General features: G+C 35.9%; 1 protein-coding gene and 1 long non-coding RNA gene across 3 annotated transcripts in view; one reads left to right on the plus strand and one right to left on the minus strand.

Annotated features, from left to right (window-relative positions):
* Positions 1-524, minus strand: part of LOC125935650 (uncharacterized) — a 1,215-nt gene extending 691 nt beyond the window's left edge. The window contains exon 1 of the long non-coding RNA XR_007461734.1: positions 229-524. This is a non-coding gene — a long non-coding RNA (uncharacterized LOC125935650). The remainder of the gene's footprint in view (positions 1-228) is intronic.
* The window catches only part of GPBP1 (GC-rich promoter binding protein 1), a 75,511-nt gene extending 56,727 nt beyond the window's left edge, over positions 1-18,784 (plus strand). For both annotated transcript variants that reach the window (XM_049649487.1, XM_049649488.1), the window contains 6 exons: positions 1,545-1,729; positions 2,294-2,434; positions 4,800-4,967; positions 5,417-5,604; positions 12,046-12,148; positions 18,292-18,784. In XM_049649487.1, the coding sequence (XP_049505444.1) occupies positions 1,545-1,729; positions 2,294-2,434; positions 4,800-4,967; positions 5,417-5,604; positions 12,046-12,148; positions 18,292-18,450 (944 nt within the window). In that variant the 3' untranslated portion in view covers positions 18,451-18,784. The remainder of the gene's footprint in view (positions 1-1,544; positions 1,730-2,293; positions 2,435-4,799; positions 4,968-5,416; positions 5,605-12,045; positions 12,149-18,291) is intronic.
* The last annotated feature ends 954 nt before the right edge of the window (positions 18,785-19,738 follow it).

Here is a 19,738-nt window from a genome sequence, read left to right on the forward strand (position 1 = left end):
TCTTCTTCTTCTTCTTCTTCTTCTTCTTCTTCTTCTTCTTCTTCTTCACTTATTTTGACAGAGCACACATGTGTCTGAGCAGGGGAGGGGCAGAAAGACAGGGAGAGAGAATCCTAAGCAAGCTCCATGCTGTTAGCACAGTGCCTCTATGGGGGGCTCGATCCCATGAACTGTGAGATCATAACGTGAGCCAAAATCAAGAGTCAGACACTTAATCAACGTTGACACCCGGGCACCCTGAAACATCTTTATACTTAATTTTTGTTTTGTTGACTTAATTGTGTAAATTCTTTAGAAAAGCTGTATATTGCCGATTTAATTTCTGTTTTTGTGTGACCAAAGATTTCTTTCTTAGCCTTTATTCCTTGGGCCTTGTAAGGCATCCAAGAAGTTGGAATATTTGCCTTAGTAGATTAGCCATGTGTTTAACTTTTAAGAGGATTTGCTCAGTTTGCTCTAGGTTCTTGTTCTTTTATACATCAGCAGTAAAATGAAGTAGCATACCAGCTCTATATTTTGAAGATTTTGAAGCCTCAGATGAAGTTTGAGAGTCTCTTCATGCCCCTATAAGTCCTTGTTTAGTTTTTGAGATGATCCAGTAGGAATTTTGGTTTGGTTTGTTTGAGGTGGGGCATCATCACAAACATTTAGGCAACTCAGCATGTCACAGGAACTTATTTAATACACAATGCTAATCTTGATTTAGATTTCCTAAGCTTTCTCCCCTTAATTCTTTTATTCTAAACTCTTCAACTATGAAACTGACACTTAGAGAATTTTTGTAAAGGAAGAAAGACATACTTCACCACAATAATTGTGAACATGCTCATGTGTAATACCTACACTAACTAAATTCTAGGATTAAAATTAAACTCTATGGGCAGTTTTTCATATTTTAGCAATTGAATTTCTCTTGAGAAAACAGCTCTGTTAGCAATTATTCCTAGTACTATCTTCAGAAGAATTGAGTTTGTTACCCTATAACTTACATAATGCCTTCATTATAGTTAGATGGCCAGTAAATATTTGAATGACTTGGTATTGTGAAAATAGAATTCTGTTTTCTATTAGTCACAACTTGAGTAGCAATTTAGAAATTGAGGGACTATAGTTCTTTGTTTATTGATAGTAACTTTGTGAGATAAGAATGAGAAGGAGTTAGAAAAACTATTTTTTGAAAATGGAGAAGAGGAAAATATAATGTACTTTATATTCTAAGCCTTAGGAGACTAGAATGAAATTTGCAATTAAAAAAATTAACGTTTTAGGCCAGTGTTCAGCTGAATTCATTTGTGTTACTTGACATTGTGCAATCCTTGCTATATTCTGTTTATGTTTTAGCTTTATTTCTGAAGCAGGAATATAGCTTATACTTATTTAGCTTAATTATTTTGCCCAGGAAGCAGCAATTATTTTTAAATATAATCAAGGATTGGATTATGCTGTGTGTGTGTGTGTGTGTGTGTGTGTGTGTGTGTGTGTGGTTTAATTTTATGCTAAAATTTAAACTGTATGTAACTCTTGCTCGTGCTTTATTTATGCAGAATATCCTCCGAATCCTAAATCTAGAGCTCCAAGGATGCTGGTCATTAAGAAAGGTAATACAAAAGACTTACAGCTATCTGGATTCCCAGTGGTAGGAAATCTTCAGTCACAACCAGTTAAGAACGGGACTGGTCCAAGTGTTTATAAAGGCTTAGTCCCTAAACCTGCTGCTCCACCTACAAAAGTAAGTTCTAAATTGTTTAAAATGCAAGTTTTAAGTTGGTACCAATTGGGTTACTTTGAGAATAGAATGTTAAAAAATTTTATACCAAAGTGGGAGGGGTTGTTGGTGGGATACTGACTTTAAAGTGGAGAGTTCACCCATTGTGTATCATTAGTTTTAATTATCTTTTAAATGATGTGTGTGTTTGCTCATGTATGTGTTTTCTTATATTATTGGTAGTAAATCTATAAAATTTTGTTTTGCTAAATAGTACATAGTGCTGTTTCCTTGGTGTTCAGTTTTAGGTTTTTGGAACTCGTACTTGTGTTTTCTTGATATTAGGCAAAACAAACCTAACTTCAGGTTTGTAAGACCTTGTAAAAATAGTAATGTAGTCAGATGTTTTTTGTCTAAATACCAGGCTTTGATTTTAGTTGTAGAAAAAGAAGAGAAATATGTAGGAATGATGTAATACAATAATTATTTTTATGAGTCACACACAGTCATCTGTATTGTGTTCACTTTGTTTTTCTCCTCTGAATAATCTGTTTTTGATAGACATTAATGTTTGATGTTTTCCTCTAGCCTACTCAATGGAAAAGCCAAACTAAAGAAAATAAAGTTGGGACTTCTTTCCCTCATGAGTCTACATATGGTGTTGGCAACTTCAATGCTTTTAAATCAACTGCCAAGAATTTTAGCCCATCTACAACTTCAGTGAAAGAGGTATGTTATTTAAAATTATTCCTGAGGAATGCAACATATCTTAATCATACAGTGTAATAGTGAACAAAAGGCATAGATTGATTAAATGAATACATTAAAATGAGATATTTTAGTTCTTCCCTAAAACTTGATTCAAGTACTTTGCTCTTTGCTAATCAGTTTTGCACTTTAAGTATGGATAATTTAAATATATATTTAAAAGTTTATTAAAAATTTTTTTTAATGTTTATTTATTATTCAGAGACAGAGCATGAGCATGGGAGGGGCCGAGACATGGGGAGACAGAATGTGAAGCTGGCTCCAGGCTCTGAGCTGTCAGAACAGAGCCTGATGTGGGGCTTGAACTCACAAACTGAGATGATGACCTGAGCTGAAGTGGGATGCTTAACTGACAGACACCCAGGCACCCCTCTTAATGTTTTTTTGAGAGACAGAGCACAAGCAGGGAAGGGTCAGAGAGAGGGGGAGACACAGGATCCAAAGCAGGCTCCAGGCTCTGAGTTGTTAGCACAGAGCCCGATGCGAGGCTCGAATCCATGAACCATGAGGTCATGACCTGAGTGGAAATCAAGAGTTGGACACCCAACCCATTGAGCCACCTAGGCTTCCCATTGCCACAAATAATTTTTAAGAAAAGAATTATGACAGTTGCAGTTTTGACATTTGTGTTAAGAGTTAGGCTATGCTGTAGGATTGAACTTTGACTGAAAATGAGGATTTGTATCATATAATCTTCCATTGGGTATGATGGACATTTCATTATTTTATTAACATGTTTTATTAGTGTTAACACTTAAGGGGCAAGAGAGGAGAAGAGGGAGGGAAAGGTGCATATTGTTACTTATGGACTTAATATGCCTGGTAGCTTAAGTATTTTTTTGTCACTTGGCCAGGTTTCTGAAACTTCTAGACCAGGGAGTTCTCTGATTAGTTGAGGATCAAAAGACACTTGTGACTATGTTGCTACATTTGAAATTGCTCTCAGTACTTTGTTGGAACATCATAGCCCCTCATAATCATAGAAATTTAGAACTGGAATGAAGGGACCAGCATTCATAGCTGGTAATTGTGGCTTAGATTCCTTATAGTTTGTAGATAGTGTTGCCAATAGTTAAGCATTACAGTAGTTTTCCATGGCTACAGATTTTTGTGACACGGAGTTGTAACATTCTATTTTCTAATGTATTCCACTGTCAGAACCCCCAAAACAAAAGGACTCTAGTACAGGTCTCTCCCTACCTCCCTCTTGCCCAACCACAAATATTTTCCTTGGTGAAATCCTACCTGATAAACCCTCTGTGTATCTGTGTGTAAATAATTATAAAATAGGTTTTATTGGAACTATTATTAGGACCCTAAAACTGAGGAACACAGTTTTAAAAACCACTCTTATATGTATTTTAGGCATATTTAAATAGCTTTAGAATATTTTATAAAACTGTATTTAAACTCTTAATTTAGGGAGCACCTGGGCAGCTCATTCAGTTAAGCATCTGGCTCTTGATTTTGGCTCACATCATGATGTCATGGTCGGGCTCTGTGTTGGGTGTGGAGCCTGCTTTAGATTCTTTCTCTCCCTCTCCCCACACCCTGCTTGCACACATGCCTTCTCTGTGTCTCTCAAAAAAAAGTAATTAAAAAAAACCCTCTTAATTTAAAACAGTAGTTTTCAGTATTGCCAGACCTTAATTGTTTTATGCTATAACAAAATTGTTTTGGTTTTGTTTTGGTTTTTAACGTTTTTATTTATTTTTGAGACAGAGAGAGACAGAGCATGAACGGGGGAGGGGCAGACAGAGAGGGAGTCACAGAATCGGAAGCAGGCTCCAGGCTCCGAGCCATCAGCCCAGAGCCCGACGCGCGGCTCGAACTCACGGACTGAGAGATCGTGACCTGAGCTGAAGTCGGACGCTCAACCGACTGAGCCACCCAGGCTCCCCTGTTTTGTTTTTTTTTAAAGAAAAGTCTTTTGGGCACCTGGGGGGCCAAGTCGGTTGAGTGTCCCACTTCAGCTCAGGTCATGATCTCGCGGTTCGTGAGTTCAGGCCTCACATCGGGCTCTGCCAACAACTCAGGGCTTGGAGCCTGCTTCGGATTCTGTGTCTCCCTCTCTCTTTGCCGCTCCCCTGCTCACGCTCTGTCTGCCTGTCTCTCAAAAATGAATAAATGTTAAAAAAAAATTTATAGAAGAAGAAAGAATCTGCTCATTCAATGGGGTAGATAAAACATACAGGTATAGAAGAAAATAGACTTAAAATCAGTTTTGTATTGTGAATAAAGATGAAATAGGAAGTTATGGTAGTTGTGAACTTTATATTGATACGCTTTGTCTACATGTTTATTAATATTTCTGAATTTTTTCTAGTGTAATCGCTCAAATTCCTCTTCACCTGTTGACAAACTTAATCAGCAACCTCGTCTAACCAAACTGACACGTATGCGCACTGATAAGAAGAGTGAATTTTTGAAAGCATTGAAAAGGGATAGAGTAGAAGAGGAACATGAAGATGAAAGTCATGCTGGCTCAGAGAAGGTAATTGAACTTGTAGTAACTCTTGGTTTGACATTAACATGTCATTGAACTATTTAGACAAATAATCATTTAAGACCTTTGAATAAACTTTATCAAAATAATCATCTTCCTGAAAGCAACGCTAGTTTGTTTATTTGCATAAAGAATGACTTCCTTTCTGAAGCAGTTTTTGCTCATTCTGGTGTTCCTGTGCAAAAATAATGTTTTCTTCTGTTTTCCACATTGCCTATCTTCATCCTTTTGATTTGCCTTTGTTGAATAGTCGTGAAGAAATAGTTGGAAAGCTTTGGGGTATCCTTCACAGCTTAAGTTTACATGGTCTGAGAATGTCTCCTAAATTTAATGATTATAACATTTATGTATTGTCTGGAAATGTAACAAGAGTCTATTAAAATTTTAGCAATTGTATTCTCTATCTCATTCTTTTTTTTTAACTCCCCCCAAACCAGGATGACGACTCATTTAATTTGCATAACAGCAATAGTACTCACCAAGAAAGGGATATAAACCGAAACTTCGATGAAAATGAAATTCCACAAGAAAATGGCAATGCCTCAGTAATCTCCCAGCAGATCATTCGGTCTTCAACCTTCCCACAAACTGATGTTCTTTCAAGTTCGCTTGAGGCAGAACACAGGTTAGTATTCATTTTTATTCTTTTCTTTGTGTTCTTTACAGGATTTTGATATTAGTATGGAAACGTTGTGATCTATTTAACAGTTTTATTGAGTTATTTACCACAAATTTTGGTGGTAGATATTGGGAGTGGAATTGATATGTTTAACATTTTGAAACTGCCAAACTATTTTCCAAAATGACTGTACTGTTTTACATTCTCATCAGCATTATATGAAGGTTCCAGTTTCTCCATATTCTCACCAACATTTGTTACCATCTGCCTGTAATTTAGCCATTCTTTTTTTTTCTATTTTTTTTTTTTTTTAAGTTTTATTTGAGAGAGATAGCACAAGTGGGTAGCAGTGAGATCATGACCTGAGCTGGCCCCTAGAGTCAGATACTTAACCAACTGAGCCATCTAGGTACCCCTAATTTAGCCATTCTAATGGAAATGAAATGAAGTGCTATCTTTTTGTGGTATCTTTAATATGTGGATAACAAGAGGTATCTTTAATACGCATTTCCCTTAAAACTGACAGTGACGAACATCTTTTCAAGTACTTATTAGCCATTTGTATGTCTTTTTTGAAGAAACTTCTGTTGAAATTCTTTGTCCATGTTTAAAGTATTTGTCTAATTGTAAACATTCTTTATATATTTTGAATATAAGTCCTGAATCATAGGCATAATTTGCAGGTATCTTTTCCCATTGTGAGTTGTCTTTTCACTGTTTCAGTGGTACTGTTTGAAATAAAAAACTTTTGATGAAGCCCTTTTACCAATTTGTGTGTGTGTGTGTGTGTGTATGTGTGTGTATGTGTGTGTGTGTGTGTGTGAGAGAGAGAGAGAGAGAGAGAGTGAGTGAATGTTTGTCCTGCCTCCCCCCTTACTCTCCCGGCCTTCCCGTAACTCTATAGTTAACAGGTATTTTTTTGTAGAAATGCCTTACCCTTCATGTGGTCTTGAAATAAACCACATGGTTTAGCATTAGTAAATGAAAGATTTGTGGACTTCTGCTTAATTGCTTTTGATTGTTTTGTTTGTTTTAATTTTAAAAGAAGACTTTAGTTGTGTTACAGAAATATACTTCAACTGATTTAACTCCTCCATGAAGGGAGAAATTATGGCACCAAAACTTAAGCTCTTCTGCCATAGATACTAGGATTATTTTAGATTACTGTTCAGTCTACAGTTTTCATTTTTATAAGCTTGATTCCATACATATTTATGCAGTTTGCCAATACAACTTCTAAAGCAAGAAAATGCTAATATATGCAGTTATATCATCATGTATTAGTCTGCAACTGCTTTGTGTAAGACGAAATTTAAAAAATTTTGTTTATTTTATTTTGAGGGGGAGAGACAGTTGGGCCGGAAGGGGCAGAGAGAGAGAGCGAGAAATTCCCAAGCAGACTCTGTGCTGTCAGCAGAAAGTCCCACGAGGGGCTCGAACTCAGGAACCTGCGTGCAGATCATGACCTGACCCAAACAAAACCAAAAGTCTGACGCTCAACCTACTGAGCCACCCAGGTGCCCCAGTTGTCAGGTTTAATTATATCATCAAGATAGTTTGAATGGCTCCAACTGATAGATTTGTGGTATCATGACTTGAGCAGAAGTCGGGAGCCGGACATCTAACCAGCTGAGCCACCCAGGTGCCCTTGAATTGTTGTTGACTAAAAATTCTTAACACCTTCTGGGACCAGGCTAAGTGTCAAGTGATACTTGTTAACTGCCTTAGTGATCAACTTGACTTTCTGTTTGGTTTAATGCCATTTCTCAGAGAATTTCATTTAATTCTAAGACAAGGGGAAGTGGGCTATACCTACTGTGGAATAACTTAAAAATTTATATTAAAGACTCCTTTAAGTCTTTGGTCTTTTTGGCCCAGTTCATTATTATTTATTATCCTGATGATTTTGGTTCCCTTTTACCAAAGTATGTTCTGCTCTTTTTAGATGCAACTGTAACTATTGTATATTAGAATACAGGCATTTGTTTTGATTTTTATAATCCCATACTAACGTGGACTTCATTTTTCCTTAAAATAATTTATTGGGCTGATGATAAATGCAAATGCCCTTTTGATGAGAGTTAATTTAGCTAGATGAATTTCGAGCTGACTTAACTAGGTAATATCTATAAATTTCCTTGTTTGGGCAAACTGTATTTTATTACTGTACATTTAGTATGAATGGATCAGTAACTACACTTTTTATTCCCACCCCAGCTGTAGAATTCCCGTTTACCTCATACTATATAGATTGTGGCTGAGATTAGGCTGAGTAATGTCTGCAGTGTCCTGTGATGCAGAAAATAATAATAGTAAGCATTAATTCCTTTTTTAGAATATAGGCATAAGTAGACATTCCAGTATTTTTTCCCATTATTCTAGTATATCATCTTATATACCCCCTTTGAAGCTACTGTTCTGTAGTATAGGTATAATTTGTGACATAATTTCTCTATCAGGGATCTGTTTCTCTCTTATAAGTAGTGCTGGTGCGATCATACTTGTATTTATATCCGTAAACATTTGTATAAGTGTGTATAAAACATTACTAGGAATGAAGTTGATTGGTCACATGGGCACACCTAATTAGACTCTGCTTTGTTAGTACCCAAAGATGTTTTTTCCACTTTCCATTTTTACCAGTAGTCCTTTAAATATTTCTATTCAGACAGTTGATAGAAAAGAAGTCTTGTCCATAGAAAGGAAAGTATACAAACCAGACGTTCTAATGATAGTAAAAGATGAGTTTTCTTTTAGGGAAGATACAGTATAGGCGATAAAATAAAGGTAAATTATTTACCTATAAAATCTCTTAAGACTGTGGTAAAAAAAAGTTGAAACTTAATGCCTTTTGATTTTTATATATGCCTTCAGTATTTTGTAGCAAAAGAAAGTTGAGCCATACTTGTTTGAAAATATTCTTGATAACCCCGATACCTATAATGAGTGTTTTAATTTTAACACTTCATTATTATTTCTTCATTTGCAGACATATTTAGTGTAGGAAGTATTTTGGTGGTTTCTTTGATTCATGAAGACTCCGGGAAGAGAGATTTGAAGTTCCACACCTCAATACAGTTTGATCCTCTGGTGGTGACTAACAGGAGAAAATGGAGAGAATAGGGTTTAGGAACTAAGCTAAATAGAGCAAGAAGAGAACATTCTAAATTGGAATAAGCTGTAGCGGGGATGGGTGGGAACCCATGCTGCATAAGGAGATTATCAATGATGACTACTTAAATGAATATTTCATTATATATATGTCTTTTTTTTTTAAGACCTAATATTATTTTGTGGAAATGTTGTGTGTTCTAAAAAGAATTCCAAATCAGTAAAAAGAAGTAAACCTACTACTACTTTGGAAACATTTTTTTTTTTTTTAATTTTTTTTTTTAACGTTTTTTTTTTTTTTTTGGGACAGAGAGAGACAGAGCATGAACGGGGGAGGGGCAGAGAGAGAGGGAGACACAGAATCGGAAACAGGCTCCAGGCTCCGAGCCATCAGCCCAGAGCCTGACGCGGGGCTCGAACTCACAGACCGCGAGATCGTGACCTGGCTGAAGTCGGATGCCCAACCGACTGCGCCACCCAGGCGCCCCGGAAACATTTTAACTTTTTAAAATGTTTATTCATTTTTGAGAGGGTGAGTGGGGGAGAGTCAGAGGATCCCAGGTGGGCTTGGCGCAGTGAGTCCAATCCAGGGATTGAACTCCTGAACCTTGAGATCATGACCTGAGTGGAAGCCAGAATTTTTTAGCTTGAGTTTTCTTTCTGCTTAATATAGTATATGTTGTGTATGTGTTCCACAGATAATATATTAATACATTTTTTAGGTAACAAAGTTAATGGCTTCTTCTAGATGTGGGGTTTTATTTCTTTGAAAAGGAGGTGGTATTTCTTTTCCATGGCGTTAGATTTCTTGTAAACTTTGGTTCTTAAGTTGTGTGCATATTAAGTACTTACATTAATTGAATTTAACAAACCAGGTGTCAGCGATACAGATCACAAGGATGAAGATTGTGTTGCTCACATGTGTAAACTAAAATATAAAATGAAAAGTTATAGAAAATGTAAAATAGGAAAAATATGGTATTTTTAATTTGGTGTCAAGTTTCTTAATTATTTTTTTAAGTTTACTTATTATGAGAGAGAGAGAGACAGAGAGACAGAGAGAGAGAGACAGTGTGAATGGGGAAAGGGGAGAGGGAGAGAGAGAATCCCAAGCAGGCTCTGTGCTGTTAGAACAGGGCCACATGTGGCGCTTGAACTCAGAAACTGTGAGATCATGACCTGAGACAAAACCAAGAGTTGGACGCTCAACCAACTGAGCCACCCAGGTGCCCCAGTTGTCAAGTTTCAATATATCATCCAGATAGTGAGGATAGCTTGAATGTTAGAGGGGGTAGTTGTTGTTAAAAGCATCAAATGAATTAGCACAAATGAGTGCCAGAGAAATTCAGGGGGAGTTTGGGGTAAATCTCATAGCTTGAGTACCAGTCAGAAAGTTGTAATTCAGAGCTAAATTAAATCTTTAAAGGTGAAACATTATCTTATTAAGTGGATAACTGGATAGTCGTTTTGGAAGAAGAGGGTGTGAAGGGATGTTTAGGGTTGAATACATAACCTCGTTTGTTTTAGGAGCAAGGAGTGGAGTATCTTGACAGGAGAGTATAGTCCTTAATGGAATTAGAGGTGATGTTGAAGAGGCAGGGCCTTCCAGATTAGTCAAGCACTGTCATTGCTTCAGATGAAGAAATAGCTCAGGGAAGTGAAGGAATTTACCTTTGTTCTTTACCTGTTTGTGGCCCAAGTCTTCTGCTTCTAAACCTATGCTTTTTCTAATGTAAGAATTTGAATTTGTGGTCATGGTGTTCAAGTTAAGGAGTTTGTTCTTGAGGAAGTGGAAAGCCTTTGGAAACACTTAGTATGTAGTTATTGTGAAAGTGGTGTAAGGGTGATTTGGTAGTATTGTGAAAGAGCACAAGGAGAAACGCTAATGAGAAGTAAAGGTACAAATAACAGTCACAGTATATTCCTAACTGTGGGGAAAATTATTTGTTTTGAAAGCTATTTCAGGAACAGTTAACAGTTACACCCTCTGGAAGCAGAAAGATGTGAGAATGGACATTTAGGAATACTTGTCTTTTATACAATTTGAAATAACTTGTTTTGTTTGCATTATTGTTTGGTTAACATGCAGTTTTTAATAGTGAAACTAGTGAGTATCTAGCAAAAGAAGTTAGATTGCTTTACCAATCTAAATATGTAGACTCTGGTCTGGATGGCATTGGGAATGAAAATACCATTCCACAGGGAAGCCATCTAGGTTAAAGAGTGAAGACTGTGTTGGAAAAGTAGTGTTAAGTGATTAAAAGGATAGTAATTAACGGTGATTATGACATTTTGGTCTAGAGGGTTTGGTACAGTATATACTAACTTGGGAAGCTGGAAACCAGAATTCTGTTTCCTTCTTTGCTGTCAGGTAGGCAAGTTATTTTACTTTAGTGATCTTGGTCTTTTTACATTTAGAGTATGAGTGTAGTGTTAAATTTTATTCAGATTCTCTGAACATTGATATTCTGAGATTATTTGAAAAGGTACAGGACTCTTGTGGCAGGCTCAAGTTGAAAGATGAGTAGCCATAGAGTAACAAATATTTAAGAGATATAATTATTAGAAAACAAATTATTAACAGACCAATACATGCTATATATATGTAAGTGGCCGAAACTTTGAAATTGTTGAGTCAGATGCATCAGCTATGACTATGGTGGTGGTGTTTACCTGAGTGGAGAAAGTGGTTGGTTCCCCCTCTCTCCCCTTTGGGATTCTCTTTGCCTAAGATGGAGGTATTTTCTTTAAAACATGGAAGGAAAAGAGAATAACCTTATGATTTTACTTATTTGGATCCTAGTTAAGAGTGTTTAAAAAAGTTGTCTTTCTGTTATTGTAGAGCATAATGCCAGTTTCAAATTGAATTATGTGTTAAGGTTGATGACAGGTGGTATCAACAGAAAAATACAGTGTAAAATGCAAAGTAGGGAGTTATATAACTCAATCTTTTGTCTTCAAAGTAAAAAACTTAATGAGTAGCTAAGAATATGATGGATTGTTGTGGTGTTAAAGAAAATGAGGAGTATTGCTTTTACTTTTAGTGTAAGAATTTAGCAAAATTTTTTCAGTGTCTAGAGACCCTTTTGCAAATTTCCAGCCTAGAGAACCTCTGACAACAAGGTAAAGCAATTGTGCAATTTATTCTGAAGCTTATTGGGGTTTAAGCTTACTGGTTCATTTTCAGAAAGATTCAAAAACAGAGTAAAAAGGCTCTTTATGTATTTTGAGGACTGTGTGTAATGGATCTGGATGGTGTTTTCTTGCACATAATATAAGTGGAATTATCTTACTTGGGAGAAGCTCTCATTTACTTATTTCCTGTCCTTTTTTCAGATTATTAAAGGAGATGGGCTGGCAAGAAGACAGTGAAAATGATGAAACGTGTGCTCCCTTAACTGAGGATGAAATGAGAGAATTCCAAGTTATTAGTGAACAGGTAAGAGGACCTGAATCATACAGGTTCATTTTAAATTGCCTTTTCTTAATGAGAACAACATATTACATTAAGCATTTTTTAAGGAATTTCCTACTTAGGAATTTATTAGCCATCACAGCATAGGTCAGACTGCACTGACAGTGTGGATGGAGCTCTTTGTGAGACTCAGTCACGGACTGCGAGATCATGACCTGAGCCAAAACCAAGAGACAGAGGCTACCCAGGCACCCCGGAATTGCCTTTGTTTTAAACAGGTCTGCAGTGTTTGGGAATTAGTGTAAATAATATGTCTATGATTTGTCATGTTCCAGACTTTTTTTAAAAAATAGTATAGGGATAAAAAATAGAAAACATCAGTAGCTTCCCAGATGGCTTCACCTTTTACCTTTTCCTTACATAAGAATATTTAATGCTCTAACACATCCTGGTTTTTTTTTTTTTTTTGTCTTCATAGTCTCCTTTTTGAAAGAGTATTAGGAAATGTTTGCTAGAATTGGAATTGCTAGATCATGTGGTCATCTGTGTTTAACTTGAGGAACTACCATACTATTTTTCCACTGTAGCTATACCATTTTACATTCCCACCATTGGTGCTCAAGAATTTGTTTGTTTATGGTTAGTAGCTATCCTAATGGTTGTTAAGTGGGTATCTCTTTGTGGTTTTGATTTGCACTTCTGTATTGGTTAGTTGATGTTGACTCTTCATGTACTTACTGGTCATTTGTGTATCCTCTTGGAAGAAACATTTATTCAAGTACTTTGCCCATTTTTAAATCAGGTTGTTGCTGAGTTGTGGCATTTCTGTATGTGTTGTGGATTTTCAATCTTCTATGATTTACAGATAATTTTCTCATACTCTGTAGTTTGCCTTTTTTACTCTTTGGATTGTATTCTTTGATGCAAAGAAGCTTTAAATTTGATGTAGTCCAGTTTATCTCTTGTTTTCCATTAGTTTCCTGTACTGTTATGTCATATTCCAGAAATTATTGCCAAACTTAATGTCATTAGTGTTTTCTTCTTATTGTTCTGTAGTTTTGGTTCTTACATTTAGATCTTGGATCCATTTAGTTAGTTTTTTGTTTGTGTTGCAAGGACTACCTTAATTCTTTTGCATGTAGATATCTCAAAACTTTGTCAAAAATCATTTGAGTATGCATTGTCTCTTGAACAACACAGGTTTCAGCTGCCTGTGTCCCATTTTATATGCACATTCTTTACAGTAATATACATGTATTTTCTGTTATGATTGTCTTAATGTTTTCTTTAGCTTTATTATAAGAGTACTATGTCTAATATATACCATACAAAATATGTTAATTGACTTTTTGTTATCTGTAAGGCTTCCAGTCAACAATAGGCTATTAGTAATTAAGTATGGGGAGTCAAAAGTCATACATGGATTCTCAGCTGTGTTAGGAGGGGAGTTGGTGGATTCTCAGCTGTGTTAGGAGGGGAGTTGGTGCTCCTAACCCCTCCTGCATTGTTCAAGGATCGACTGTATATGAAGGGATTTATTTCTGGGCTTTCTGTTCCATTGGTCTTTGTTTTTAAAAAAAAAAAAAAAAAATTTAATGTTTATTTTTGAGAGAGAGAGAGAGAGAGAGAGACAGAGCTCAAGAGGGGAAGGGCCAGAGGAGAGGGAGACACAGAATCTGAAGCAGGCTCCAGGCTCCGAGCTGTCAGCACAGAGCCTGATGCAGGGCTTGAACCCACAAACTGAGATCATGATGTGAGCCGAAGTCAGACGCTTAACCGACTGAGCCACCCAGGTGCCCCATTGGTCTTTGTTTTTATGCCAGTACCATGTTGTTTTGATGATTGCAAGTCTGTAATAAGTTTAGAAATCAGAAAGCATGAAACCTCCAACTTTGTTGTTTTTAAAGATTGTTTTGGTGATTTGGAATCCCTTGAGATTCCATATGAATTTTGGATGAGTTTTACTGTTTCTGCAGAAAATACCTTTGGGATTTTGCTAGGGATTGCATTGAACCTGTAGATTGCTTTGGATGTAATATTCACATCTTAGTAATAGTCTTCTAACCCAGGAGTATAGGATGCCCTTACATTTATTGGTCTTTTTAAAAATTTTTCAGCGGTGATTTATAGTTTGTCTTGTGGAAGTTTTTTACTTCCTTGGGTTAAGTTTATTCCTTACACTTATTCCTAAGTATTATCTTTTTAATACTATGGTAAATAGAATTGTTAATTTCCTTTTCAGATTATTTATTGTTACAGAAACACAACTGACTTTTGTGTATGGATCAGTATACAGCTTTGCTGTTTTTGTTCAAAAATTTTTGTGTGGAATCTTGAGGGTGTTCTACATAAAAGGTCATGTCATCTGTGAACAGATAATTTTACTTACTTTCCATTTTCATATTTCTTCAGAATTTAAATTTTTTATTCAGAAGTTCTTACTGAGCCATGTGTTGTTCACAACATCGTTGTGAAGTTAATGATGGGTGATAGTTGTGAAGGGTTTTTGGTCAAGTTTATTGTACTATATATTTTACATATAGAAGTTTGACTTTAAGTGTATGGTTGGCTGAGTTTTTACAGGTGTATATAGTTGTGTAAACCATCATCTCTTTTTGCATTCAGTTCTTTTACTTCCAGTTCCAGTCCCTGGCGGACGTTGATTTGTTTTATGTCACCATAGCTTGCTTCTAGAATGTTTTTAGTAATTGAACCAAGCATTAATTATATAGTCTTGGATTTGGCCACTTTCATGCTTTTGAAACTCACCCATGTTTGGTGAGTTACTAGTCCATTGTATGGATTTACCAGTTTGTGAATCTCTCTAAACAATTTGTTCTGAACTAGGAAAAGGCCATCAAGAGAAATCTACCAGGTGCTGTAACCTCGTGATAAGTACAAGGTAGTAGTTTCAAAGAATACAAATATCGTCTGACTGAGATAGTTGGCTTTAAACATTGTCATAACTGGGGCAGGTAGAGAAAATCTTACTAAAAATGTGGTAATAAAATATGACATAAGAATTTTGTGCATACTGTATGTTGGAGAGCAGTGGCATGTAAGTATAAATTTTTCTGAACCGATGATAAGGACGTGGATACATCTGTTAGTACGATATTAACGATTACCTCTCATTTGACGTGTAGATGCCTGAAAAATCATTAGGGCTTGATACTGTTAATAAAAGGATTTATATTTTATTTGATAACATAGGAGCATCTGATTTCAAGCTTCTGTTTTTAAATTTCACAAACACCAAATAATCACTATGCCCGAGATGTTATGGACTTTACATAGATGAGCTTCTTCATAGAGTGACAATTAAATGAGGGTAAGAAGTGTTCCCACATAAAGCAGAATGTGATAGTTTTCAAAATATTTAAAGTGAGGGCAAGAGAGAGAGGGAGGGCCAGCATGCGTGCATACGTGTCATGTAAATCCATCAGATGTTTCTTGAGTGCTTACTGCATGCCAGGCCCTGACCTAGAATGGAAAACCACAAGATTTTTGCCCACATAGAACTTCTATTCCTAGGATTAATCTAGGCATTAATTCCAGTTGTATTTTGGGAGAGTGTATCTGAGGAGTTGGATTTGAATTGGCCTTTGACAGGTAAGATGAGGGAATGACATTCCTTCTGCAAGGCGTGAACAAAGGCAAAAAGAGTAGAACGTATGTTGGGATTCACAGTTCTTGGAGCATGGGGCAGAAAAGTTATTAATGAAAGATTATGTTAACAGTAATAGGGTAAGTGTTAAGTCCTGGTTTATTCTAGGGAATCCCAGTTTGTTATTCTGCTGTAGTTAGTAATAGCAAGTGCTCACTTTCATTCTCAAAAGTGCTCTCATTTGAATGATAAGTTACATGGCCTTCTAATTTAAGTAAAATTATATGAACTCTTTTTAAAATAAAAAAAAAAAAATTTTTTTTTTTTTTTTTTAAATTTTTGAGACAGAGACCGAGAATGAGCAGGGAAGGAGCAGAGAGAGAGGGAAACACAGAATCTGAAGCAGGCTCCAGGCTCTGAGCTGTCAGCACAGAGCCTGATGCGGGGCTTCAACCATGAACTGTGAGATCATGACCTGAGCTGAAGTTGGATACTTAACTGCCTGAGCCACCCAGGCGCCCCAAAATTATATGAACTTTTAATGCCTTCTAGCTATTGTGCTAAGTGTATTTTTATAGCATTTGTATGAAGTAGGCACCGATAGTAGTCCTGTATAGATGATGAAACTAAGGTGCACAGAGGTTGTGTAATTTTCTCTTGGTGGTAACAGTTTATTAGTAGTAGAGTTGGAAGTTGAGCCCAAATCTGGTTGATATCGTATTCTGGGAGTTTAATCAAGATACAAGGTTGGAAAATACATTGGGGTCCTGTTATAAAGGTGCTTGTATGCCATGCCAGAAGTATAGATTGTGTTCTATGATTAGAAAGTTCTGAAGGTTTTTTTAGGGATGTGAAACAGTCATTTGTACATGAGAAAGTACAGGTGTAGTGTGAAGTGTACCTTGGAAAACTAGAATCAGGATGATCAGTTGGGAATATATTGTAATAATTAGAGGAGGGATAAATGAGGGCCTAAAGTAGAGGAATGATAGTAAGAAATGGTCTTGATGAAACTAAGATCTGAAATAGAATCAGCAGGATTTGAAATTTCAACCTATGAGCCGACTATTGTTTGATTATCAACAGAAATAAAGGAGGTTTTTAAAAAGAACATACTAAGATGTTCTTGGGCCCAGTGCAGACATTTAGAGAAAATACATGTATTTTTGCTTTTTTTATCATCAATATTCTGCAGCTGATTGCAAGGTGTGGTAAGATTAGGCAGCGTTGATGATAACGATGTGAAAAGCAAGGATAGAACTTTGGGGGATGGGAAAGGTGTACCTTTAAAAAAGGGACAGAGTGTATTTGTAATCATCACAGTGGCTGAGAATACCGGAGGATGCATACATAGGCCTTGGCTTTTCTCAGTAAAGGTGGTAGGAGGTTATTTGTTCAAAGTGAAGGGGAAGGTAATTTTAAGATAAGTTCAAACTGTAGAATTTAGGTGGGAAAGAAAATCTGCTATGGAAAATAGAGAATTAAATAGGGTTAAAGGAAAATTGAGGGCTAAGACTCCAGACTTGTTATCTCTTGTTTGTCAGGTCTGTGACAAAAGTAGCTATGATGTAAGCAGCCCTTGTCATTTGGACCCTAACCTAATACAATTAAAAAAAGAAGCCCTCTAGAGTGTCAAACTTATAGACAGTTTCCAATAATATTATGTAGCTGGATTTGGTCTTATAGAAGGTTGTATTTAGGGATTTTGGTGTAAATTTCCAGAGTCTCTTTTTCCATTAAAGAAATTCAGAAGACCAGAGTTAATAGAGTGTATGTTAGCACTATTAATTTTGTGTCTTTTAATTGCTTCCAATTTGGATCCCCCCCCCCCCCCCCCCCCCAAATATGTGATCTTTGGACCCTGTTCTTATTTATTACCATACCAACCCTTTTATTTCTGATTTCTCATTTTCAGAAAGAAAAGACTAGTTTTTTCCCCCCAGTATCACAATGTCTTCGGTTAAGCAAAGGGCTCTATTTGATTTTGTTATTTTGTGCACCTTAACTTGAATACTTAGTACTGGAATAGTTAGTATTCTTCTAATTCTGCAAAGTGTGAATAAAGCGGTTTATAGGGTGTGTTAATAGCCTAGTTTGGTCAGAATAATAAAAACAGCTAAAGCTTTAATGGCTGCTGATTATTTTCTGGTTAACATCTGAAGGTATTTATTACAGCTTTCACTTAAGGAAATTAAAATTTGGGAATGCTTATTAGTACCTTAACAAGTGATAGTGGCACTCACCCTGTCTGTATCTACAATCCATGTTCTTTCTACTATGCTAATACACACTAATCTTACTTATTTTTTGGTTTGATAGATGTTAATTGTGGTTCTCTCAAAGGTAAAGGTTATTCCTGGGAAATATTTTTTAGTACAGTTGGATCAATTACCTATATTTAACTAGTTTTTCAGAAATGATACCATCTGGGATTTTCAGGGTAGAATACAATTTTATTAATATATTCATGGTTACATTGAATTATTACAGTATTTTTAATTTCGAAGTTACCCCTGGAGGATAGATTGTTTATTTAATTTACTTATTTTTGATCTTTTAGTTACAGAAGAATGGTCTGAGGAAAAATGGTATTTTGAAAAATGGCCTGATCTGTGACTTCAAGTTTGGACCCTGGAAAAACAGCACTTTCAAACCCACTATTGAGAATGATGACACAGAGACAAGTAGCAGTGACACATCAGATGATGACGATGTGTGAAGGATTTCCTAACAGCTTTAGAAATTTTAGTGTGATACATCTCTCATGCAGTTTGGGGTGAATTGTAAAAATGAAGAACTATAATTTATGTAGTAAAATACCCCATTAGAAGATGATTTTTTTGAGGGACTTCACTATGAAGAAAACCAAGAATGTTGTGTTGGGCTGTGTTGAACATTATTTCTTTGTAAATGAATGTTGTAGAAATGAGGACTTTGGTTGATCCAACATTGACTATCTTCATCACTGCAGCATTTCTCTGACTAGCAATGTGACGATGTAACAAATGAGATTTTCTCATTTAATAATAAAAAATTGTGTAATGTTTTGCAAAGCTTCTGTCTTAAAATGTCCAGGTCTTAAGAAAAAAGGCAGCTTACACTGTTTGCTTGCAGAGTCATATCTTTTCGTACAATGGAAATCCTCAAGTCCACTTTGTGCCCCCCCCCCCCAAAGGACAATGTAGCATGTTGGCTAAAACTGGAGCAAAGTGCACTAAAACATTAATTTCCTGAACTCAAGTGTTGTACTAGTCACCTTTTAAAACATAAATTGCTCTTTAGCCATTTGTAGTTCAGTAAACTTTACAGGAAAGACTTGACACACTTTCTTCCAAATTTTAAGAGACGATTTTCAAGAATTTTATTTGGGTATGTTGTCAGACCAGGACTTTCAGACTTGATGGAAGAGTCTTGTGGGAAAACTTATTTTGATAAATTATTACACATGCAGAAAAACTGATCACACTGACTGGATCTGTCCACACATGGAAAATAAACTGGATTTTCAGAAGATTGTCGTTCTCTGTAGTGTTCAAGGTATTGGTGTCTAAACACAATGTGCTTTATTTACTTATTAAAGTTATACTTTCTTTATTAAAGATAGTGATTACTTTCTTAGTTTAGAAAAAGAAAGTTAATGGAAAATAGCCTTTTTATTATCAAATGCTTAACAAGTTTATTAAATGAATGTTAAAACAGTCACTTTATTTTTCACTTGCATATTAATTTTAGAATCATTTGTTTCATTGCTGACTGGAAGAGTAATTTGGCTGTGTATATTTGTATTTTGATTTTTCTGGTTTTGTTTACCTGCATTTGCTTTTAGCTTCCCTCATCCCATTTCCATCCATGTTTAAATATATGTTGATTGTAAAGAGTATAATCTCAGAGCAAAAATGTAGGTTTTAGGTCAGGTTAAGCTAATTCTCAGAGTTTTTTCATGTTTTAAATTGTATTTTCTCAGAAGGCTGCAGTGTTTTTTGCTGTTTCTACCTCAAGATCCTGCC

This window comes from Panthera uncia, assembly GCF_023721935.1.
Source record: "Panthera uncia isolate 11264 chromosome A1 unlocalized genomic scaffold, Puncia_PCG_1.0 HiC_scaffold_17, whole genome shotgun sequence".
Taxonomy (NCBI): Eukaryota; Metazoa; Chordata; class Mammalia; order Carnivora; family Felidae; genus Panthera; species Panthera uncia.